This window comes from Coptis chinensis, chromosome 4 (genome assembly GCF_015680905.1).
Source record: "Coptis chinensis isolate HL-2020 chromosome 4, ASM1568090v1, whole genome shotgun sequence".
Taxonomy (NCBI): Eukaryota; Viridiplantae; Streptophyta; class Magnoliopsida; order Ranunculales; family Ranunculaceae; genus Coptis; species Coptis chinensis.
In genome coordinates this window covers 85,786,191-85,811,356 of record NC_141459.1, presented here as the reverse complement: position 1 = coordinate 85,811,356, position 25,166 = coordinate 85,786,191, and the positions used below count along the sequence as shown (strand labels likewise).

Below are 25,166 nucleotides of genomic sequence, written 5' to 3'. Positions count from 1 at the left end.
ATGTACTTGTTTTTCTTAGTCAAACTTGCAATAAATGTTCTACTAAGATTTATTTGTGATGATTCATTGTAGTTTGTTGGTTGTTCTCTAAATAGCTTGTCTTGCTCTTTATGTGTTTGATTGAATGAATGCGTGACTTGGTTGGTGTTTGCTTCTCACTTGGGGCAGTTAGCAATAAAAGAGGGGTTTTGTTGTTGGTGTTGTCCTTGGTGGGATAAATATATTACTCATACATTTCTATCAAAATTATGTTTTCTTTTTTGCACGAGAGAAAATCCATGGTGCACAACTCAGTTTGTTGTGGTAAATTTTCATGAGATAGCAGGAAGCTTCTATAATCTATTTTCTACCCTCATAATTTTCTTCGAAGAGAACAAACTTAGGGAGGGGCATGGGAAATATTTGATTTGGTTGGTGCAAATCAAACTAGTAGGCTTTCCTTTTTCACGATATTTATTTACTACCAACTGAGATTTTTATCACAAAATTAAACTTTGTTTTGGTTTAAAATTTTGATTGTTTTTTGTTAGTTGAATTGTATGTACATAATATTTTATTGAACCACGTGTACTCTCTTCTACCTGTACAACTCTCTTTCTCTCTTGAAATCATGGTCAACAATGTTTTTCCAATCACACCCCGTTTGTTATCCAAATTCATTGGTCCTATGGAACATGAAGTAACTAGTTGCTCGTTTATATGCAGATATGATTAAGTAGGTGAGTCAATATCTTTTGTTTATCTTTTCCTTAGCTATTGGCACTTTTTATGACCTTGTTTGTTGTTTGTGGATTTTGGTGGCATAGTCGGTTTGCTTGTCTTTGCGATCTGCAGACGCTCTATGCCATACCCTTGTATGCAATGTACTTACATCGACTATTGGCTGTTGTTGGGTCGTTGGCTAGACTCTTCATTTGTTCCTATACCTACTACTAAGAACAAAATGGTAGCATACTAGCAGGTAGTCCTTGGATTTTCGTACTATTTAATATTATCTCAATCACTCAATGTTTAAATGTGAACAGTCTAAAACTTGTCCCTTCTAATCAACTCATTATGGTAACTGAATCTAATATTTCAGCTCCTTATAAGGATATTGCTCAAAGAGAGAAGAGAGCGTGTGAAAGCAGTGAGTCAGGTTATGAGGCGATCATGGCAAGACTTGATGAAGCAGACAAGGCTCGCAAGATACTTGAGGATGAAGTTGCAGACCTTAAGCGACAATCTTCAGGGATTGGAAATGCATCTCAGGTAATAATTTGTTAATTTAATTATGTCTAGACTAAGAATATGAACAGAGGATATGTCTTGTCTTCCCAAACCCTTATTAAGTTAGGAGGATGTACGTGGATGGGGTTTCACCAAGTTCTCTCGCACTAATTATGTTAGATGGAAGGCAGAGAACAGGATTGTGCCTGGTGTCAATGCCAAGCTTCTTGGATGCCAAGAGTCATGATATTTTACTTAGGCACTTTATCTGTTTTAGCTTTAGCAAACCCAAAATCAAGAGGACGCCAACTGACTTCCATTATACAATCTGCTGGCTTTGGTTTACCAATATCAGGAGGACGCCACTAGGGAGTAGTTTTTCAAAACTGGAAACTAAGCGATATAAAAAAATGGTCGTTTATAGCTTACAAGAAGTTTTCTCCAGGAGTTCAATCATCTAATTTTTTCGAATAAAGATCATTAGTTCTGTTATTTGTTATTGGTGCATTTTCTATGTGAGTCTAGTTCCAATAACTGTAATATCACAGCATTCATGTTCTGCTCAAGCTAATAGCAGTATTTTATTTTTTTTCATTCATGAGATTGCTGTTCATGGAGTTGTATTAACGAGACAGCACTACTTGGACATGAAAATTGATGTAAACTTTTAATTAAGTCCTAAAAAATTTGCAAGTTCTTAAGCCTAGGAATTAACATGACTTTTGGACTTGAAGAATATCTTTTGTTTGATGGAGCTTTATAACCAAGGTTTTTGTTAGTAGTGTTAAATTTTTCCTGAGGAACAAGCAATAACCAGAACCTGGTTTTTGGGTATGATGGAAATAATGCTGATCTGTCCTTTTTTTTGCTTTCCAGATTGACACTCCTATGTTGGCATCTGAGTTGAATAGATTGGAGCACTTAGCCATTTTAATGTTATAAGAAAGCTTGAAGGAGGCATCTTTCCAATGGGTTTCACGAAAGAGGTTATTGATAGAAATTTAAAGGCTGGTTTGAATATACTTGGTGTTGAAAGCAGGTAAACTTTGTTTCTGATGTGATATTGTTCCATTTCATCTTTCTAAGAGAACGTCTTAACAGTTCTTCTGGAAAAATTTACCATCATCCTCTTGCAAATCAATTTCACAAATTTTTAGTTAACTATTTTGCAGTGAAAGAGCCTTGTTGAATCGCCTGATGCTTGAATTACACAAATTGGACAGTGATGTCCTTGTTGGGCACAACATATCTGGGTTTGACTTGGATATTCTTCTCCACAGAGCTCAGGTTATATTTTAATATATTACGAATTTACGAGTACCAACACTTTCTTTGTCAAAGAATCACATGTATTGTTTCTTTTTAGAATTAAGTATTAACTAAATGATAGCATTTCTAAAATCATTTGGATGACTACCTGGATAGACTGTCGGTTTTGAGTGAAATCATATTTTAAAATCATAGGACCAGCTAGTTGCATAGGTATCCTTCTATTCGTCCCACTAGCCCACGTAGAATATGTTCCCACATATAAAATTCACTGACTCTACCACATACATATCAATATATGTCAAATCTTAGTTGTTCAATTATGGCGAAGAAATTTTTTGTTGTTCATCTCCTTTTGGTTCTATTAAGTTTTTTGTATTATATTTCCCTTCTTCCATATAATGTAGAAGACCAGCTAGACTTAGCATATTCAATCTTGCTTGGTGTGCTTTTCAGGTTTTTCAGGTTTGTTCACTTTGTGGGGCTGTTAGCTTTGCTCAATCTTGCTTGGTGTGCTTTTCAGGTTTGTCATTTTGTTCACTTTGACTTCATAGTTTTATAATAATGGATATTGTTATGTGTTGAAACTTTGTTTAGAGTATGATTTTAGCTTTGATAATGAAATTTAGTTTTAAAGTGGATAGTGAGTTTTATTGATAAATGTCATTCTTGGTTTACGACTTTACGAGTAGCCATGAGGTAGTGCTAGTGATCAAAATACGGGTTGATTTAGGAATTACTGTAACTGATAATGTATATGCATGCAAGGAAAATGTGTGGCTTGATATGGCACGTTTAAATGTCTTACGATTATATTGGTTTTCTTTCCCATCTCAATAGTTCTTTCCCATCCCAATAGTGTGCTCCTCTGGTTCCCCTTTTTGCTGTTTGGTGGAGTTATCCTACTTATCTTCCTTGTTTTCTTCTCTAGTTAGCTCGATCCTTAAAAACTTAAAATTATATTGGTATTCGTAGTATTAACTATAATTGTTCGACATGGGTTTTTATTATTTTTATTATGGTACAATATTGCTTGTTAACTTATACTAGTAGTTGATACGATAGACTGATTTTCCTTATATTTGTGGGGTAATCCTTATCACTGCATGCTAATATCAGAACATGATATGCTATACTAGTAGGCAATGATTCCATATGAAATTTACTATGAGGTTATAGCTGTGTTTTTTTTTGTTGATATATGGTCATAGATTTGGAGATACTGAATTTGAAAGTACATTTCCCTTATCAGAACCATAGGTGATTATATTTCTATATTTACCTTTTAGCTGATCATTAATTCCACAGAGAATGTTGTTTACAAATTATTATATTAAGGACTCATATGTCTCTAAGCAAGAATTAGTGGACTAAGTAAAGAGAGTGGTGGGATTTGCTATGTGGTTTGTAGTGGTTGTATAATTTAACTTCAATTTTTACGAAGAGTTCCTTCCTTTAGTTATCACCAATTGAAGATTACAGATAGATATTATTTCGTTCCAAGATTACAGATAGACAGTCTTGATTTTGTGAGATGATCCCTATGATGTCGGATTATCTTCACAAATTATCAGCCCCAAATACATTTTCGTGTAGGCTCAAATAGGCTTCTTAAAACGTAGTAAGCTAAGTGGTCGTATATTTACCTCCGCTAGTTGGCATAACTTAAACTTTTGGAATTATGAATGTAGTTTGACCTGTACGAGGGTTTGCGTCTCTTTTTTATGGACTCATTAGAATTGTTGGTGTTGGACTGACGTGAAATAGTCCCACATCACAATAGAAGAGTCAAAAGCCAACTAATTGAGTTGGACATCAACCCCTATCAGTATTGAGACCTTCTGAAAATGGAACCCCGCCCAATGGATGCATAACAAACCAGGCTCAGTGGTGATTAAGATGGGGATGAAGTTAGATCCATGGTGTGTGGGCCTCGGTTCGGCGCGCTAGCTAGACACTAACAAAAAATTTATGCATGATTGCCCTTTCCTTTTTTGGTTTTTGATGTTTTTCATATTATCATTGTAGTCAATATTTCTACTCCCCTTCTATAACTATACATCTGTCTCTGTAATTTTCAATTTTGCATTTATTTTGCTCCCTAGTTTTATTTGTTTAGACTGCCATCTTCAGATAACACGAGGCCTAAACCCTCATTTAATTATCTTTTTCTTTCTTTCGTTCTGATTATTGATTTATGCACAAATTTAATGTCTTAACTGACTCATACGCTTTAAGATTGTGCTATCCAGTCCATTAAGAAGGTTTTCAGAACTGAAGGGTGCGCTTAGTGGATAGTGTGAGATGAATGGAAGAATATTTTCTAGTTGTGTATACATAACTCTATATGTTTCGATTAAAGAAATGAAATAACTTCACTATATGTGGTCGGACTTGTGAAGGCCTCTAGTAAATTAGTCATTTCTGTCCCACTGTATACACATACATAATTAGCATCAGTTATATATATTTTCTCTTCACAAGTATTACCAGTTCGTCTCTTTTTGATGATTGGTTATTTTTGCAACACACTTTTTTAAGATGGATTATTTTTTAGACTTGAACTGGACATGACACATGAATTAGTGCCCTGTTGTTGTTAAACAGTATTTTTGTAAAAGGTTCATATTTGTACAGAGATTCTGAATTTTTCTTTGCAGGGTAAACAGTTGGCGACCAATATCCAGTTTATATTGGAATCTGTGCGTACATCAACCGTAGTGGAAGTACAGGTATGAAAAATTTAGTGAAATCTTATTAACAGGAAATTTATGTGATGCAGACAACAAAATGTCGTATAACTTGTCTTTGGTGTCATAACATAACCTGTATTTGGTGTAGTATCATAGATTCAAGCTTGGAAACATGAGCTGTTAAATAAATCTTGTTTCCCTCATCATATTTCTCTAGTTTTAGATTAAATATATTCTTGATTGCAGGGTGACCAAGTTAGGAAGCGAAATGATTGGATGAATTGGATTATGTTGCCTAGTCAGCCTGCGTCTGCATCAGATACACCATCCTCGAGTACTAATCATGATGTGCTGACCAACCGTCTCCAGAGTATTGGACTAGAGGAGGGGAATAATGCCGGTGGTAATGGTAAGGATCCTGCAGATGCTCATCAACAGGCCTCTTCTGCTGAGGATTTATACGATCAGTCAAACTTTGCCGCAGAGCAGACTCAAACTTTCTGTTTTCAGTAGTTAGATGTCACTTATCATCCCTCATGTTAATTAGGCTGTGATCCTTCCAGCCCGTCATTCTTAGTTCATTTTTCTTAAATGCGGGTATTGGTTGGACAATCGACATAATAAGTTAGGAGTGGGATTAGTGTATTCGGGAAAAGGTGTAATCACTTGGTCCAAATTTTGCATAATAACAACTTGTTTTGGTGCTGTTGTAATACTAGGACACGATTATCGTTATATGTCGGAAGTTGATACGGAATACGACGTGTCGTTTATTTAGTGGAGGTGTAGAGTGATCTACCCTGCTGCATAGTTGAGGCGATCTTAGAATGTATTAAGATCTCGCTACAAAATATGAGAAATTTTGTATTCTTGTATTCATTGTTTATTGTAGGTTTAGCTGGTCTCCCTACAAAATATGAGAAATTATTTTTTTTTTATTAGCAACCCATCAGCAACGGTTTATAACCGTTACAAATGAATTTTAATTTTTTTTTAAAATTAACTAACAACTTTGCAACGGTTACAAATCGTTAGTAAAAATTTTAACAAATTACCAACGTTTAAAAAGCGTTTGTGAAATAAAAAATCATTGCAAAGGTTTTAAATATGTGTACGAAATAGTTATAATAAGCGTTGGAAAATTCTGTTTGCAACGCTTTTTAAGCGTTGGAAATTTCTGTTTGTGTTGCAAATATTTCCAACACTTTACTGACGTCATATTTACAACGCTTAAAAAGCGTTGCGAAAATTATTAGCAACGCTTTTTTGTCGTTGCAAATAGCCTGTTATGGTGTAGTGCAAGATTTGATAAATAGCTATAGAAAGAATCTCCATATATTGAGAAGTCATCCATGAATACTTCCATAAAACGTTCCACCACATCACTGAAAATGTGAAGCATGAAGCGTTGGAAAGTACCAGGTGCATTGCAAAGGCCGAAAGACATTTGTCTATATGCAAATGTACCAAATGGACATGTGAACGTGGTCTTTTCTTGATCAGCAGGGTCTATGACTATCTGAAAATAACCTGAATAACCATCAAGAAAACAGTAATATGCATGACCGGCTAAGCGTTCGAGCATCTGATCGATGAATAGAAGTGGAAAGTGATCCTTACGAGTAACGGCATTAAGTTTGCGATAGTCGATGCATATTCGCCATTTCACTGATCTGGCGAAATGCATTCATCTTTATCATTTCGCACAACCGTAATGCCGATTTCTTGGGAACAACGTGTATTGGGTGACCAAAACACTATCAGAGATAGGGTAAATAATACCCGCATCGAGTAATTTTAAAACTTCCTCTCGTACCACATCTTTCATGGTAGGGTTTAGTCGACGTTGTGGTTCACGCGATGCCTTAGCATTTTCTTCAAGGTGTATCGCGATGGGTGCACCGCAAGTGGAGTTCAATGCCTTTAATGTCATCGAGGGACCATCCAATAGCAGAACGATGTTGTTGAATGACATTAATTAAACGAGCTTCCTGATCATTAGTCAATTGTGAAGAAATGATAACTGGGTGACGACCATTTGGATCAAGCTGTACGTATTTTAATTCCGAAGGAAGAGGTTTTAAATCAGGGGTGGGCGGAGGGGTATTAAAGATTCTTAAGGAAAGTCATCATCTATGCGATAAGCAGTTGATGTTCATCCAAGTTCTTTCTTGACATCCGCGATCGTCGGGTCAAATAATGGTATTGACTCTAATAACTCATTTACTTCCTGTGTATAATCATCGTCCTCAAACTCGGATTTGCTAAAGGAAAGAAATTGGTACACTTCATCTTCTGGAAAAGAGTTTGTTAAATATTCTTGCGTAATGCTGTCAACCCTGTTGACCTCACCATCAATGTCAGGCTCTGAGATTTGTTTCATCAACTTGAACACATTCACCTCGACCGATAGATTTCCGAAGGACATGGTCATTGAACCATCCCTACAGTTAATAAGAGCATTAGCAGTTGCTAGGAACGGACATCCTAAGATGATAGGAATGGAATCACATGCAACTTCTGTATCCAAAATAACAAAGTCTACAGGATAGAAAAAGTCTTGGACTTTTACAAGGACGTTTTCCATAATTCCTTTTGGATACTTTATGGAACAATCGGCTAACTGTAAAGTTATGGTGGTAGGTTTGAGCTCATGAAGACCTAGTTGTTTAAATAAGTAATATGGAAGTAAGTTCACACTAGCTCCTAGGTCTAGAAGCGCAGTAGCCGTATATTTGTCACCTAAGGTACATGGAACTGTTGGTCTACCAGTGTCCTTGTATTTGACTATACTATTGTGTTCGGTGATGGAGGGAAACTGTTCGGTGAGAAACGCTTGTTGAGGAACATTTGTTCTCCTTTTTGTGGTGCACATATCTTTCAAAAATTTTGCATGTTTAGGTAATAGCTTTAAGGCATCGAGAAAAGGTAAGTTGATTGTCAAATTTTGAAAAGTCTCTCGAATTTCAGCAAAATTCTCATCAGGTTTATTCTTTGCCAAGCGTGGATGAAACGGTGCCTTAGGGCGGAATTTGGCAAAGGGGTCTACTTGCTTGTTTCCTACATTCGGAGATGTTGACTTTGTTGGATCTAGTGAATCCACCGTAAGTTCATTATTGGAAATAGATTCATTTGATCTTTCGGATTCCTTTGGTTGATCATCTGGCATACGTATTTGATTGTCTACAGTTTTCTAGATCGTAAAGTAGTGATTGCATGCACCTCACCTTGGTTGGGGGTGCTTGTACTAGGCGCATTGGTGAGTTCAAAGGCTGTGTTTGCTGGTTTAGGGTTTGGAACTGCTTGTGCAGGAAACACGCCTTTCTAACTCTTTTCTTGCGCCAATTGTTGAAGTGATTGTTGGATAGATGTTAAAATTTGAGACTGTTGGTTCATATAAGCTAAGAAAGTCTCGTTTGTCCTATCCGTAACGGGTGGTGCAGGTTGTGCAACAGGTAGTAGTTCACGATTATTGCTTAGAAGTTGTGGATTATAGTTGGGATCTGGATTAGCTGGAACAAGGCTGCGGTTGGTTTGATAATTAGCATTGGAATTATTTTGAAATTGACCTTGTTGGTATTGTTGATTATTTCCTTGGCGGTATGGAATAAAATTGTTGGTAGGTCGAACAGGTGGATTAGCAAAACCTGGAGGAGCCCCCATTTGTTGGTTATTTTGGCGCCAAGCGAAATTCGGATGTTGTCTCCAAGGTGCATTAGGAATGTTGAATGCACATGCCTCCTCCAACTATTGAGAAGGGGAGGCATATAACAATCGACAATAAACATCAGGATGGTCAGGACTGAGACAAAGAACACTTAGGGATATGTCAACGTTCATGACCTATTTTGGAAGTTGATCGTTTACTTGAACTGCAAGGGCATCTACTTTTTTAGTTAGGGATTCTATCAAATTTTTTAATTCGGGATCGGGTTTTACCTCAAAAATAGATGTGGCCTTTGTAACATTGTCCTTTGATGACCTAGACGACTCAGTGTTACCCGGTGTGTACCTTTTTTTCGCTTGTTTTTCAAGAAAAGTATAAGCTTCAAGTAGCTCCTTTGTCCATGAAGCAACCTCCGTTCATTATATCAAGAGTTTCTTTTTTGATGATCGAATGCACCATTAAAGAATGAACGAACAAGGACAGCTTTGTCTAGTTGGTGGTGAGGACATTCTAATAGAAGATCAGTGAAACGACTCCATGCTTCCGTAAAGGATTCATGGGGATTTTGACGAAAGAATTGAATTTTTTGAAGCATTTCAGTTGTTTTCTTCTGAGTGTAAAATTGAAGCATGAAAGCTTGAACTAATTTATTCCATGTGTTTATGGATTGTGGTTGTTGTCCTGCTAGCCAAATTGACGCTTTCTCCGCTAAAGTGAATGGAAACAACCGAAGCAAGAGTTGTTCCTTAGAGACGGCTGGGTGGTGAAATATTGTGGCCACTTGTTGAAGCCTACGAAGATGATTGTAAGGTTTTTCGTGATCCAAACCATGGTATATAGGTAACAAACTAAAAACGTTTGGCGGAATACGAAAATTACCGACAATGTCCTCAAGTTTGATGCAAGAAGAAGGTCATTCCTGTAATGCAGTATAGAAGTCCGACAGGGGATTCTCAGCTGGTGGAGGATCGTCGGCTATAACGACAGAAGTTAATGGCGACGAAGGATCTTGATGAAGGTAATTAACAGAAGAAGAATAATTTTTAGGTGAGAACTTACGCAATTGCTTATCGTATTTTCTTCGACGATAGGTATGTTCAAATTCTTTAGTGGAACCAGACCGTAATCTCATGCAAGCATAAAATTAGATCTAATTGATAGAAGAAAGTTATTATTACTTGAATTTTATTATTATTTTTAAGCTGTAGAGTTGAACAACGTAGGCCTAAGCTGCTAACGCGTAGCGATTGAAGCTAGGAATACGTGTGCATAAACCAACAGCCAGGTCACAGGAGAGATATGAGGGAGGTTTTCAGTGCAAGCACGGTTCTAATTAAGTAACCTCTATCTTTCAAGTTTCCTAGACACCGTTGGAATATGATTATGAATAAGATTTATGGAATTAAAATTTATGCAAGGGCTTAATTTTTTTTTTTTTTTTTTTTTTTTTTTTATTTATGTAAGGGTGAAAATATAAACATGCAAATACGATCTACTCATACAATACTAGATGCAGTAGCATGTGAAGATACTCTACTCATACGTATAGCTATACGAATAGGCAAGGTTGTGTCATCGATAAATACTTCCATACGTATAGGCAAATATACATCAGTAATACATATATGTACGCTAATTTGTAAGTCGATATTACGTAGACGTATATCAACAGTAACAGGCAAATTTGAATCACTCATACGTATCGAAATACATTAGCATGTGAATATAGTATACGTACGCAGATAAATACGACAAAACTAAACATACAACGTATTATACATAAACTAAAATACGACTCTTGTATTGCATAATAATTTGATTTCGGCAATACTCATTGAGATTGCGAGTGTCATATAGAGAGCAGCTTTACCCCGTAGGGTTTAGAAACAACTTACCCAACTCAAATTTTAACTCTCGTTGGAATGTTCTCCTCTTTATTGACAAAATCGACTTATTAGACAATACCGTGTATATATACGTAGAGAAATACTAAACATGCAATAATAGACACTTATACATATAAATATAGATAACCATGCAAAACAGTACCATTGGTATGTACATATACATTAATATGCAATTCATACCCACTTAATCGCATATAAATATTTACGGGCGTATTAACATGATTCATGCATATTTCTAGCCTAAGACGTAAATAATAATCCATAAACTATTACATTATACTACATACATGGCATTCATGCAAATAACTAAAAATAAAAACAACACTAAATATTTGGAACCTGTAGCTTCCCGTTAGTCCGCCAAAGAAATGAAACAGACGTTTCAATCCGTCGACGTGATTAATCCCAAAAGATATTCAAAATTTCAGGTACAGGTCCAGAGAGTTAGGTCTAGATATGGATCAGGATTTAGCAGTGGATGTTGGGGCTATTAGATGAGCAGTAAATGAGCAAAGTCACCCGCGGACGGGAGTTACACTAGCGGAAGCGAGTCCAGCCACGCGCACGCGTGTCAATTATGCCACAATGAGTTCAACTTTTCACAGAACTCTTATAATCACCTGCAGTGTACTTTCCCAATCCTAACTTTTGGTACCTGGAAGTACAGCAAAAAATCCGTGAGTGATTAGGTCAATTGCGAGACAAAATACGAAATTAAACAAAAAAAAACGTAAGAACGAAACGAAAAGGAAGAAAGGAAGAGAGTGGGGGTTCCCCCTTGATGCAACTTCCAATCTGTAGCACAAGTCATATGCCTTTAGAATGGTAGCGGCGCCATTTTGATATTGCTCTTTTTATTACGTTAGAGATTTACTCTCTAATTTGGTGAAAAAGCGAATTCAAAGATTTCCTTACTCACGATCTTTGTGTTCGTAAAGTTGAAGTAAGGATTCGAACCAACCTAAAGTCGAGGACAACTACAACTTAGTTTTTACTCTTAGGGAACTAGTGAGTAAGTTTAATACTAATACTAGGTTTCTTTCCTACACAAATATTAAGAAAAACATTAAGATTCAAAATCATGCAACTAAGACACAATACAATTTACTAAAGAAAAGGTGGAGAGCTAATCCTCCTCATGTGAAGATAACTTTTGTTGTTGATTTTAATAAATTCATTTTATTCTTCCTAAACTCATAGACAAGTCCTAATAGAAGAAAACTTGATCCCTAACATGTATGGCTCATCTCTAAGCTCATACATGTTAACAAGTGGAACCAAGCAATGACTTATCTCTAAGCTCATCACTTTGATTCCTAACTAGACACTACACCAACTATCATTTTGGGATAGGATGTAGGTCTAGTTGTTCTTCCTAACCAACTTACCAAACCAACAACAAATATTTTCCCTCACATGAGTTGGGTTAACTCCCCAAAAGGGAAGTTAGCTCATGATCCTTGGGATAAAGGATTACAAGTTAGAAGTACAAAAAGAGAGAGAGAGAAAAAGGAAGAAGAAGACTAACTATCTAAACTCATTTGCTTTCTATTTATTTTCTGGAAGAAAACCAAAGTTTCCTCCATTAAAACTATTACAAGTTTTTCTTACAAAACTAAAAAACTAAATAATAAAAATGACTAAGGAACTAAAATAATACAAGATAAGGAAAAGAAGTCAATGGAGTAAATGGAGTGTCCCCCCCTTGTTTTGTTTTCTTCTCCATTTGAGAGAAATCTCATTTCCTCCCACGAAAACATCAAACCACATTTACTTTATTTTTATCCACCACATTAAAACAAAGTGACACCTTGCTTTTTTTCACTATTAATACCTAATCTAATTAATTACATGCAAGGTGTCAACTTTGCACCAATAATTTGTCATTTTTGTCTTGACATGCTCCATGATTGATGACTCATCCAATCTTGTGAGCCCACATAGTGGGTCCTATGTGCAGTCCAGTGGCGGTCCGGTCTTTGGGCAATTTTACAACTTCCCGCCTATGCGTAGAGTTCATCACCCTGATTGTCTGAGCAGCTCACTTGTCGCATTCGAGTCCTGGTTCAAGAGGTAGGAGCTTCGGAAGTTTGATGCTTTTGTGCGGATTTGGAAGAATTCATATATATGTCGTTCCTCGTGTTTTATCGCAGGTTTAAATAATATTTCCATGTTTACTGCGATTACCTGCAAAAGTATGAAAATATATTTATTTCATAATTATTAAATACATAATTAACCAAATTTATATGTCTCAATGGGGTTTCATAATACACTTTTGGGTGCTTATCAAACCTTTCACTTAAAGGAGGTATCTTTGGAATTTGAGGTACTATTGTTTCTTCTCTTCCATCTGTCGTTTTTCTTTTGTTTGCAAGAGGAACTATTATATGCTGGTTTCACAATACTTTCCCTGTTGTCACTAAGTTTCTTTGACGTAAAAGGCTAAATCTTTGTTGGTTTAATAGCTGGGGTTAGTGATCTATTGATTGAACTAAACTAAGTAGCCTATTAAACTGAATTGGATCCATGTCCACTTCTGGCCATTTAGAACCTGACACACATGTCATTGAATGGCTAAAAATTTTACTCACTAAAATTTGTATATATTTGTTGTAGGACACAGATGCAGCTCGATTTGCTTTCTTCTTTCCTATTTTGATTTTGATTTTTGGGACTTAAGTAGTGTACAAAGATCAGGTAACGTCCTTTCAATATAAGCAACCGCTTGCTTCCTCTTTGATTTATATGTCAGGAGGGAGATCAGAGTATTGCTTTTCTTATTTGTGGATTTTTATTTCAATTATTTGTTATATAAATATTTTAGTCAAAAAACTAATTATGTTCAGTGGGTTATTGTGCAACACCTTACAACATGTACTTTGGAGAAGGACATGTTCTGATACTCGCCGATGCTGACTACAGTTTGCATTTGTAATCATATGCAGTTACAGTGCTACGGGATGGAAAGGAACTCCTTATCCAGGTAAAGTCGACAAAGATGACATCCTAAATATTTTAATTGATTGGGAAAATAATTCTATCTGTACACAGGATTCCCCCAATATTAGTTTGTGGTATTAGCATTTCAAACTTGTTATATAATATTAAAACGAGAATATTAGCAACGATCTGTGTGCTTTAGAATCGATCGTTTACAATAAATCCATGCAATACCACGTTGTTTGTCTATACTACGTGCTTGTTATGCTCACTAGTTTGAAGAAAACCAGGCTTTCAATTGGGAGTCGCATAAAAATGATTGGTGGCAAAACTTTGAAAGGTTCCTGATATTTCAAAATCTGGGTTTACATCAGTATGGATACCACATGCAACAGATTCCTTCTCACCTGAAGGTCAGCTATCTTAGAAGCGGTTTGCCAATTTTGTTACTTTACGTATACACAGATTGTGGTTTTATCTCCTTCTTTTGACCTCTCTTGAAGGCTACCTACCACGTACATAATCTTTATTCTCTAAACTCCGCTTATGGGTCTGAGCACCTGTTAAAAACTTTACTACAAAAGATGAAGCAATACAATGTCAGAGCAATGGCTGACATCATTATTAATCATCGTATTGGAACTACCCAAGGGCATGGGGGAAGATATAATCCTTATGATGAGGTGCCATTATCATGGGATGAACGTGTTGTCACCTCTTGTTCTGGTGGACTGGTAAAAATTATTTATTCTGCTCTTCGTTTTCCTTCTTGAATTGCTTTAAGTACTGTTTTTAGATATTTCATCAACAAGTAGAGTTGTACATGTGTAAACATGTTTGCATGACTGGTCTAGGGAAACCAAAGCACTGGTGACAACTTCCACGAGATTCCCAACATAGATCATACCCAAACTTTTGTTCGGAAAGATATTATCCAGTGGCTATCCTGGCTCCGCAATAATGTCGGATTCCAGGATTTTCGTTTCGACTTTGCAAAAGGGTCAGTAGATCATAATTGTTTTTATAATCTTTGTGAACTTGATTTTCGTACTTATTAGCTCAATATACATTTCTTGATGTTCAACTTAGCTATGCGTCGAAGTATGTCAAAGAATACATTGAGGGGGCAAAGCCAATCTTTTCTGTTAGGGAGTACTGGGATTCATGCAATTACAGTGGTACCCACTTGGACTACAACCGACCTACGTTACTTAAACCATGTTTATTATGATATGATCAAACAACTATGCGTTGGTACAACTAGAATCCATTTTGAAATTAGTTGCAATATATGGTGCTTTTATTGGTTGATATTCGATGAGTGGACATCAGACACTTTATTGCAAAGTGCTATCCATGTTTCATTCCATAATATGGGGTTTGGAATCTGTCATTTCTTAATTGATTTATGATTTGGGTCTGAAAATTGGGTTGATGGATAAGTGAATATCTGTTTGGTACTTTATTGAACAAACCTATGTGTATTTAATATATGGAAGGGCGGCCGCTTGGTCCAATTATATCGACCTTCAAAGATGACTAGTAAACATTCACTTAATATGTTTAAGATATTGTTATTATTAACTCGTCTGGGTGGTCTCTTCTTTTATGTGGGAAGTATGAGATTAAGGCGACTTTTTTTGGTAAAATCAGGTATACACATCTAACGATATTCCACTGTTTATACTTTTTGAATAGAATTCTATTTTAGTCTGGTGGAGAATCTAATATTTTGTCACTTGTAGTCCCCTATTAATGGTTAACTTTTATATGAATCATTTCACTCGATTTCTTTGATTTAAAAAGAAGCTTGGAACTCTGGTGTACTGCAAGATCTAAATCTAACCTCATGGTCCTTTTCCAGATAAATTTGCCATTGTAAAATTTACTAATTACGAGTTGCAATCGTGTGTTCGTGCTAATTGATTTTCCGTGTTGTTGACCTGAAGGCTGCTCATAATTTTCTGATTCACTCTTTTGCATCATTATGACAGGTACCCTGATGAAGAAGCAAGGTAGATTCCCATGGCATTTGTTGTGAGAAACCTGGTAGCAATCTAAGTGCAGCTCAAGTCATGGAGTTCGTTGCAAAACAGGCATGCTTACTTAAGACAGAGATTCATTTTAAATGCTTATCTTGGTTTTCTTTTATCAGTTATAACGTATTAAAATCCCTGAATACCATGCATCATCATATGATAAATTATTTTGCTTCCTAGTGCTATGGACAGAACTCAATGCAGCTCCGACAAATTTAATTGTGTTTGCTAACTTTAGCTTGGGTTACGTGGTTGGACATTGAAGTGAAAAATTGAGATATAGTTCTTATTAGCCAGATAATTGGTGAAAGAAAGGGAAAAGTGAAGGCAACTTTCGCAACTGGAAAACAGATGCCCTATTGGCTTAAACTATCTGGTTAGTGAAAACTCATTTAAAACTTACTACAACAAAAATTTGTCATACTCCTTAATTTTCTTAGTATGTTTTGTTGGATTAGGTAGGTTTGAAGTGCTTGCAAGCTAGGTTATATATATCTGGTTGGACTTTTGTGGGTTCAAGAAAAGCCATGTATCTATAGTTTTGTTGTCCATAAGTTTCAGATTTGTATGATTGTGCATCAATCTTTGAGGTAGATTTTTAGCTGATGGTAGTGTCCTTGTGCTAAGTTTTTGAACTTTTTTTTTCTATGTCCTTCATTGTCAATTCCATCAAATGCTAACCCGATTCCAATCGATGCAGATTAACCAAAGTGGTTCACAAGGAGCTAGACCTAACAATTATGTGAATCGTATTCTTTATGCGTGAACGTTCATACATAGTATGTGAGTCTAATGAGACATGCAAGTGGGATTGCATGGCATAAGATACAATATACATATTGACTTTATACATTTCTTTGATACACTTTTTAGATTTTACGCACCTTACACTAAAAATATGTTAGAAATGTTCCGCCATGGTGTGGTACCTCTAATATTATAAAATTAATCAAGTTGAACTAAATAGCTTTAGATTTTCATATAATATGTAAGTTTTATTGGGCATTTTCCTTATCGATGAAGGGTTTCTTCGATTGTCACTTCTGCGACTCACTTCCATTACAAAACTACAAGAAGCTATTATCTACAAATCAAAGCTTTGTACTTGAGTTAGGAGATCGACCTGTTTTTTTAGGTATACTTTGCATATTATATAAATTTCATGTAGGACTATAGTTGCTACCCTATATACGCACCATTTCTATTTTGGTTTTTCTTTTTCTAGCAGATCGACTTATTTTTATTGGTTTTTTCTTTTTCTAGTATAGCTAGACTTATTTTTACTATATAGTGGTAGTGTCAATTGTAATAACTTTCTCTTTCTTTTGATACCATTTGCAGGTGTTGTGAAGCAAGCCTTGCATGTAGAAACATATAAGAGAAAAAGATGAAGTTTTGGATTCGACAGATTAAGTGTAATTGTAGTGAATTAGATCTGTAGATGTGGTTGATTTTGTCGGTAATTTTTTTTTTTGGTCAAGACTGCTTGATATTTATAATGAATGAGATACGTGTGTTTTGTGACTTGAATGATTGAGTGGTGCACTTTGTGTTAGGAATGGCAGATCAGTCAGTTTAAATGAATGGAGTTCATTTTTTTTTTATTATGGTGTGCTAGTGCAAAGTTCAGCCAACAGTAGCCCAAAATAAAATGGGTTAAATAATATTATTTGACCCAGGATTTTTTTTTTTATTTTAGTGGCTATAATTTACAAACGGATATTTCCGTTACAAACAATAGTTAGTAAATAGCACATCTAGAAATGAAAATTTTAATCGGGTCATCAACAGTTAGTTATTGGTTATAACCATTACTAAAATTATTACCAGTAACGGTTATATCTGTTACTAATTTTGGCCCAAGTGAGAGTGACGCCCCAGAGCTAACGGATATAACCGTTAGTAAAAATATAAGTAACGGATATAACCGTTAGTAAACACCTTTTATGGTGTAGTGTTAATACAAGAAAGGTAAGCAACTTAAAACTGAAAACCCAAGTTAATATTAAAACTAGAGCAACATTTACAGGACCTGACACAGAATAAATACTTCAATGAGTGATCAACACATAACAAGAGCACTGAAGACAACACTCAACAAAAGACTCAAAACACTTCAACCATTCCTAACAATGCTCAACATAGACAAGAGCACTCAACATAACCCATAAAACAACCTACACCAAAACAAATTAGACAAGGACAACATCAGTTCAACATAACAACATCACTTCTTAAGCTTCGGCATGGGCACCCCAGCAGCAGGAAGTGCTTGAACCATTTCCTTAAGTTGTTGCCTTTGTTGAGGTGTTGCTGGTGCTGAAACTGGAACTGGAGCTGGCTGCCTTTGAGATCTCCTAACAAATTCAAGATCAGGAGCAAGAGCAGGAGCTGGAGCTGGAACTGGAGGTATATTTTTCCCTCGAAGCTGATCTCACCACATGCTCAAAACCTAGTGGTGGACCATCTGATTCTTCAGCTTGTGCATGACTTCCACTTCCTTCTCCACGTTCCATCTCTATGAAACAAAGTTCCCTACACTTACGACATGTAGTCAATCTCAACTTATCATCCTTCAAAACAACCTCCATGAAAACTCTACTATTCACTTGTGCTTTCAACATAACATTGATAACAACACAAGATTCCTCCATTTTGTCATGATCCACCTCCATCGAGCAAAACTTCACCTTCACCATTTCTACAAGGAATTTAAGAACTACAACACAACTGAAAATGAAATGTGAGATTACATTGGTCTGAGAGAAGAAGCTTTTATAGAGTTCTTGGAACTTGCTAGAAACGGTTTACAAGAATAGAAAACCAGTTTCCAATTTTTATCCCACTATCTATTCAAAAGCATTAATTTTTACCTAAAACCTAACCTCATAACTCCAGACCATTAATGACAAAAGTACAACTCAAAGTTCTAGTTCGTTTTCACTAGAATAACTATAAGTACCACTAGAATAACTACACCTGAATTACACTACTTACTAACTTTTTATTTAGACTTGCACCCCTAATATAAACCTATAATTATATAAACACTCCCAACATTACTATTTTATTTAGACTTGCCCCCCTAATACAAATCTGGAACAAGAGAAGCACCCCCATTCTAAGATAACCATAATTTCAAAAGTAGAATAATGTAAACAACCAACAACCATTTGACTTTGTTGATCTTCTTCACCTCCAACTCCAATTGACGATTCACCATCTTCAGTCTACCATTTTTTGCTTTTAAAGCTTCAACTCTTGCCTCCAATGCTTCTTCCTTGTTCTGTAAACGATTTGGATTTTTATTAACCCAGTCGAAAAAGTGGCAAGACACTTCTGGGTTGTTCTTGTTGTAATGTCTACATCCATAGAACAATCGACTTGGGTTCGTGTTTGTATTGGACCTTTTAGCGGATACTAGATCTCCCTGATAACAGGTTCTTTTGGATGAACAAGAAGTAGACGACATTTTAGGAGTTAGTAGTGGAGAAGATGATGTAAGATATAGGGGAAGATGAGAGAGAGAATAGTAAACCCTACTAAAAATTATTGTTGGTTAAAATTTAGGGTAAATGATTTTTGGTCTTGCAATCGTGACCGTTGATTAGAGTGCATAAGATGCTAACATGTGTACTCTATTTTTTTTTTAATAAAAAACTTGGTCTTCTCAAGTCAAGGGGACATTTAGGTAATTTTACACATGCAAGGGTATTTAGGACATTTCACTACGAGATAACATAGATATTTCACGGTGGTGGGGGGGGGTGGTTGGCGCGCAAGTCTCATTTCACTGAATTTGAGGGCAAATCTAATTTCGTTTCAAAATAGGAGTGCATATCTATAAAACCTCTCCTTTTTTTTTCTATTTTTTTTTTACGACTTTTTTTGTGGAAAATCTGTTGAGGATTAACCTCAATGAGGAATAGCCTCAAATGGAGATGTTCTCCTAATGATGCTCGAAATGGAGGTGAACTCCGGCGATATTCCAACTAGCGGGTGGTGGTGCTCAATAGAGCCGTTATAGGCTCTTTGGGAAAAAGTCGCTCGGACATCTATTTCTCACTCCTACTTTAAGTCCCCCACTCTTACATTCTTCTCCAAATAGAACCTTGTCACTCACTTTCAAAAAATCAATATGCCACTTTATCTCTCTCATCTTTCTATTAACTAGATTAATAAATTAACTTGGAATTGGAAAGGATTTTGCCTTTCAAAAAAACTTGAATATTTTTCCAAAAACTCTTAATCCGATCCGAAGTTACCCCTGGGGATACATGTTAGTGCCAATATTTTGAAAAGTAAATCGTAAATCAGGCATTTATAATGCAAAACAAAGGCTTGCAATGAAGATTTTTTAATTAAGTTTCGTAAATAACTGACACAGACTAGGAAAGTGATACTTCACTGCTTCAGTGCTACATAAACTGAAGAAATTTAAGCTTCATGCCAGATTGTTAGTTACCTAATAAAGTTTCATATGCGCGTGCTCTGGGACACAAAACTTTGATTCGCGCTCTTTATCAAACAAATATCTACGTTCAGAGTCTTCAGACGTCAAACTTCGATTCTTCCTCTCTATCAAACCACCAGTCTGCCTGACATTTGCATAGTCGAAAGAAACTATTCATGGTTTCAAATTACTGCCCAACTACGAAATTGAGGGCAAGAAATTCAAGGCATGCAATCTTCAAAGCCTCGACCTTTTGGAAGGGTCTGGTTTTCATCTCAATGGACCGAATGGAGTGTTAGTTCAGTTGATGCCAATTTCTACCGAAGGATAAAACTATGAACGATAAACACAACGTTATAAAAATTGACTTAAGGGAGTCGACTCGTCGAGGCATTTTTTTGTTGTTCAAGAAGAAAACTAGATAAAAGTGACTTCATCAGGAAACAAAAACAAAAAACACAAGCTTCCTTCTATTCCATATATTATAATTTTCATCTGCTAAAACTATACAAGAAAAAAAAAATTGAAAATAGATCCTTCCTCCTAAGATAGCTGATGCATTTGAAGTTTTGAACACAACAAATGACCATTCAATAAGTAAAAGAACAGTACTCAGACTCACACTACACAAACTCTAAGTCCAAGTGTCCGACCCCATCAAGCCCTAAATAAGACCAGATTCTGACACATCTGACAATTTATATACAGCAAATACGAATGTTCCGTCCTGCCAACAAAAGTGTACACCTAAGACCTAACTACCCAAGGCATCTGACAATTTATACATAGCAAATATGAATATTCCATCCTGCCAACAAATGTACACACATAACTACGTATAAGGGGCATCTACTATTAGTGAGCAACAAGTTTTGCAGCATTACACCTTTGCAGACAGGGCACGACCAACTTCTAACAAGAAATTGGCTAGAATAATTAGCAAGGGACCAACATAAAAGCCAACAGTCCCAACACACAGATAATAATATATCAAAATTTCACAAATTCACAGGAGGAATATTTGCTCCTGCTATCTGGCAACATTACCACCAAGTAAAGCATTGAGATTTGATAATATATAGATATTATTATTAACACTAAGATTTCCGTTTAGAAGGCCCTGTACCAGAATAAGGTTGAAGCACGCAATTAAATATGATCTTTTTTACATCCAACCAAATCCAAAACCTATGCTAAACAAACCTAACTAACAGTAGTAATACTGAAGGTAAAACCTTCAACTCCAGTGAGATTTGTATACCAACTCCGACTGTTTCTCCACTAAAACCTTTACCTGATTAGCAGCTCAATGATCAGAGAACAATAATAAAATTAACCACCAAAGCTTTAATACTTCAAACACAGGTTCCTCTTTCCAACAACAAAGTATTGACTGAAAAAGCAAATCACTCTTCCACCACATTAACAAGCTCATACTCCACCAACGAAAGATTGTTGTCCTCCTTAGCTACAAACTTAGCAGGTTCGGTTACCTCCACACGGCCCCATTTGTCAACAGCCAGCCTCATCGAACCTCTGAACATGTCTATCTTTGCATTCCTCAGATTGACAGTAGCACCTGCCTTCATCATGTCAACTGTCCAGAAGGAAACAAATACATCTTCAGTTATCATGTGAAAACAAGGAGGAAATGAATTAATCGCATGCAATAATACAAAAAAAAAAAATCCCACAAACAGGTCAAGATTATCCCAATGGGAGAACACAAACAAACTCCAAGAAATGTATAAACATAATTAACTTCACCAATAACAATCAAGTATCAATGCAAAATAGATGATGTGCCAAAAACCCAGTGTACATGCCTCTATGAATTCATGTAAGCAAAATCAAAGTGGGGAACAAGAGATGACAACAACATTCAAACTAAAGCACAAATTATAACCTTTTGGGAATAGGACGGCTACTTTACAAACAATTAAACATTTTGTGGTCTAAAACTTGCAATACATATATGATATACACTAGCTCATTGGATCGATGGATATTTTATAGCAACTGATGACCAGTTTTAGCCTTGCAGGACATCCTTCATTGCTCACCCAAGTAAAGTTCCTGATTGATGTTTTTGGTGCCCTTAATTCTATCATGCTTACTTATTTAAGCATAACCACTTTTGTCTGCCATCAGTAGAACATCTTACCCCCACTCATGCAGCATTTCATCATATTAAACAATAAGGTCAAAATTGGGGTCAAATATATTTACATCTTCAGAAAATTGTTGAACATAGACACTGACATTCCACAATACAAAGCAGACTTGAACAAGAATCATTTCTCATACTCAAACAAGTTCACGAATCAAGAAAACCGGAAAAACCTATCTTCTAAACCAAGAACATCCAAAGCAACTTATATTAATTTTCTGCAAATCAACATACAGCAGCTCTAAAATACAAGAAATCTAGTAACCACAGTCCACCAAAGTCCATCTACAAATACAAAATCCCAGAAAACAAAGACCGTAGTTCATGCATGATACTTTTCCAACTTATTTCCAAACAAATGACAAACCTACTAAACCCCATTCCATCAAAAAACATATCCAGACACAACAACCTTGGATTAACGCCTAACACTAGTTTTCAACAACAAATTCTCAGAAAGAGTAACCCACTTCAAAAAATCATATTTACAACACAGAGCCCCCACCTCATATAAACCTACTTACCAGCACAGAGTCCCCCAGAACATAAAATGCCCACTTCATAAAATCCACACTGCCACAAATCTACATACGAGAACTCTGATAACCCCATTAAACCAGTCTAAGTCCACATACAAAACACCCTATAAATTGACCTTCCTGACACCTAAACAACAAATCTAACAACCCCGTTAACTTAAAATTCATATCCAACCAGAACAACCTTAGTTTAACAAACAAACCCCCAAAGCATCAAACCCCATTTCATAAAACCTTATTTAAAACATAAAAAAACACGGAAAGCAACAGACCTCACACAACAAAACCAACAAAACCCGAAACCCAAACCAGATAACTCAATAGTTGAAATAATACCTCTAAAATCGCAAGTTTAACCGAAATACCCCTAAAAACAAAGCAAATAACTCCAACAAAAAAAACCCAAAAAAAAATGTCATAGACTAGCAAATAAAGACTGCAATAAACATGTGAACCTTCCCAGCCTAGTTTCAAACAGACCCCACAAACAACAAATCTCACAACACATTTAGAACCACAACAACATACAAAATAGACCCCACACTTCAAATGAAGACTGTACCATGCTTGTAAACTAACCCAGACCTAGTTACAAACAAACCCCACAACAACTCCCCATTACATATATTCCAACACAAAATAGCTCAATTGTATGTATACCTTGTTCATTACGAGCAGTGAAAACAATAGTACCAGTTTCATCACCAACAAGACATTCAGCAATACGAGTATGACGAAGATGTTGAGAAGCAGCACGACCTTTCTGCAAAACAGTATTTGAACTAACAACTTTGACATTCAAGTTGTGTCCATTTGTTCCTGGTTTCAACTCTTCCACTTTTATAAACACTGCTTTCCGTTTCACAGAAGAAGTAGTAGTATTTTGAGATGGAGTACCACCCATTGTTTCAGTTTTTGAAACAACAGTTGCCATTTGATTAAAATTTTTTTTTATAAACCCTAACCCTAACCCTAGTCCTAAGAGAGAAATAAAATGTGAAATGTGAAAACGAGTGGAGACAAAATGACTAGGGTTTTTTATATACCGGTTTGAGCTGTTGACTACTTTTTGACCGTTTGAAGTCTTCCAAGTCTTTCGAACAAGGCTCGTCTTAGATTGGATCTTAATGGGCTTTGGGCTTTGTCCTGAACCACACCTAAGACCTGAGGCTAGATAATAGACTGCCCACTGGTCCATTCAATAGATTTCAAGAAAACCAATGCCTAATGGCTAATACAGGGTTCGGATGGGACCAAAAGGAGAAGCATGTCCCACTCCTTTCTTTAATTGGGTGTTTGTAAATCGGGACGGTAATGTTGAAATGTTGAATCTTGTAATTGGGTGAGTCGTAGAATTTTGCCTCTGTAATGAAAACAAACTTTTTAAATTTAGAATACAATAAATAACGGTATTCGCTAAGGGCAATTTCCATTTTGTGTTGTGCAGATCCCAAAAAAAAATTTATTACAAGGTTGACAACTTGACATTGACTTAAAAATCATATTTTGTGTGTAGCATCCCCTCCCTCCAACTTCATCAAGTAACATGTTACCAACCTGTTTAGTTTTTCTCTTCTCATCTCTCACATTTTTAATCCCCTACTCCCTAAACTATACCGTAAGTCTTAAACTTCGAAACACTAAAATGGAAGACCTTAATTTTTTAGAATATGAAGATTGATGAACCATTTAATGAACAAATAATGTTTGAGGTATAAGAACAAATTAGAGAAATGATAGAAGAGGAAAGTATATATGAAATGAGATATAATGAAGAAGATAAAAGAATGGAAGATAACCAAATGAGAGAAAATGTTGAAAGTGAAGAAGTTGCAATGGAAACTGAAGACAAAGATGATACGATTAGTTAGACAATGGAGATGTCAAGAAATCGTCGACGACCAAAGCAACCAATTAATAAGGTAAACCTAGATTATGTGTTATGTATATAGATCAAAATTCTTACACCCGAGAATTCCAGTCCCAAATGACCCCGCCACATCGCATTTAGTTACCCCAAACGACCCAGCCACATCGAATTGTCTTAATCCTAAACGACCTAGCCACATCGTATAAACCAATTATTTCAAACGATGTGAGCAGGCCGCCCCAGAGCCAAAATTCTAGTAGGAAATCTTAAACGACCCACTCACATCGTTTTGCTTCAGTCCTAAACGATATGGCCACATCGAATTGGGTAAGTCCCAAATGACCCAGCCACATCAAATTGTCTTAGTCCGAAACGACCCAGCCACATCGTATAGACCAATTATTTCA

General features: G+C 36.0%; 2 protein-coding genes, 1 long non-coding RNA gene and 1 pseudogene across 4 annotated transcripts; 3 read left to right on the top strand and 1 right to left on the bottom strand.

Moving 5' to 3' along the window:
• The first annotated feature begins 896 nt into the window (after positions 1–896).
• Positions 897–6,046, top strand: LOC147505309 (uncharacterized). Its single transcript, XM_086604122.1, has 7 exons — positions 897–961; positions 1,082–1,251; positions 2,086–2,248; positions 2,382–2,496; positions 2,935–3,001; positions 5,139–5,210; positions 5,418–6,046. The coding sequence occupies exons 4-7, from the start codon at positions 2,435–2,437 to the stop codon at positions 5,682–5,684; spliced, it is 468 nt and encodes a 155-aa protein (XP_086460248.1). The 5' UTR covers positions 897–961; positions 1,082–1,251; positions 2,086–2,248; positions 2,382–2,434; the 3' UTR covers positions 5,685–6,046.
• A 3,676-nt stretch (positions 6,047–9,722) lies between these two features.
• LOC147505308 (putative alpha-amylase 2) lies at positions 9,723–15,707 on the top strand (annotated as a pseudogene). Its single transcript, XR_015221056.1, has 7 exons — positions 9,723–9,759; positions 13,694–13,731; positions 13,979–14,101; positions 14,192–14,422; positions 14,543–14,688; positions 14,778–14,894; positions 15,683–15,707. The product of XR_015221056.1 is annotated as a putative alpha-amylase 2 (transcript).
• Positions 15,708–16,748: 1,041 nt separating this feature from the next.
• LOC147505307 (uncharacterized) lies at positions 16,749–17,331 on the top strand. The gene is made up of 2 exons (XR_015220572.1): positions 16,749–16,862; positions 17,069–17,331. It is a non-coding gene; the product is annotated as an uncharacterized LOC147505307 (long non-coding RNA).
• Positions 17,332–21,247: 3,916 nt separating this feature from the next.
• LOC147505306 (uncharacterized protein At4g28440-like) lies at positions 21,248–23,998 on the bottom strand. The gene is made up of 2 exons (XM_086557893.1): positions 23,550–23,998; positions 21,248–21,777 (listed from the first exon to the last, which is right to left on the bottom strand). Exons 1-2 carry the CDS (start codon positions 23,821–23,823, stop codon positions 21,587–21,589), a joined length of 465 nt encoding a protein of 154 aa, XP_086414019.1. The 5' UTR covers positions 23,824–23,998; the 3' UTR covers positions 21,248–21,586.
• Positions 23,999–25,166: the final 1,168 nt, after the last annotated feature.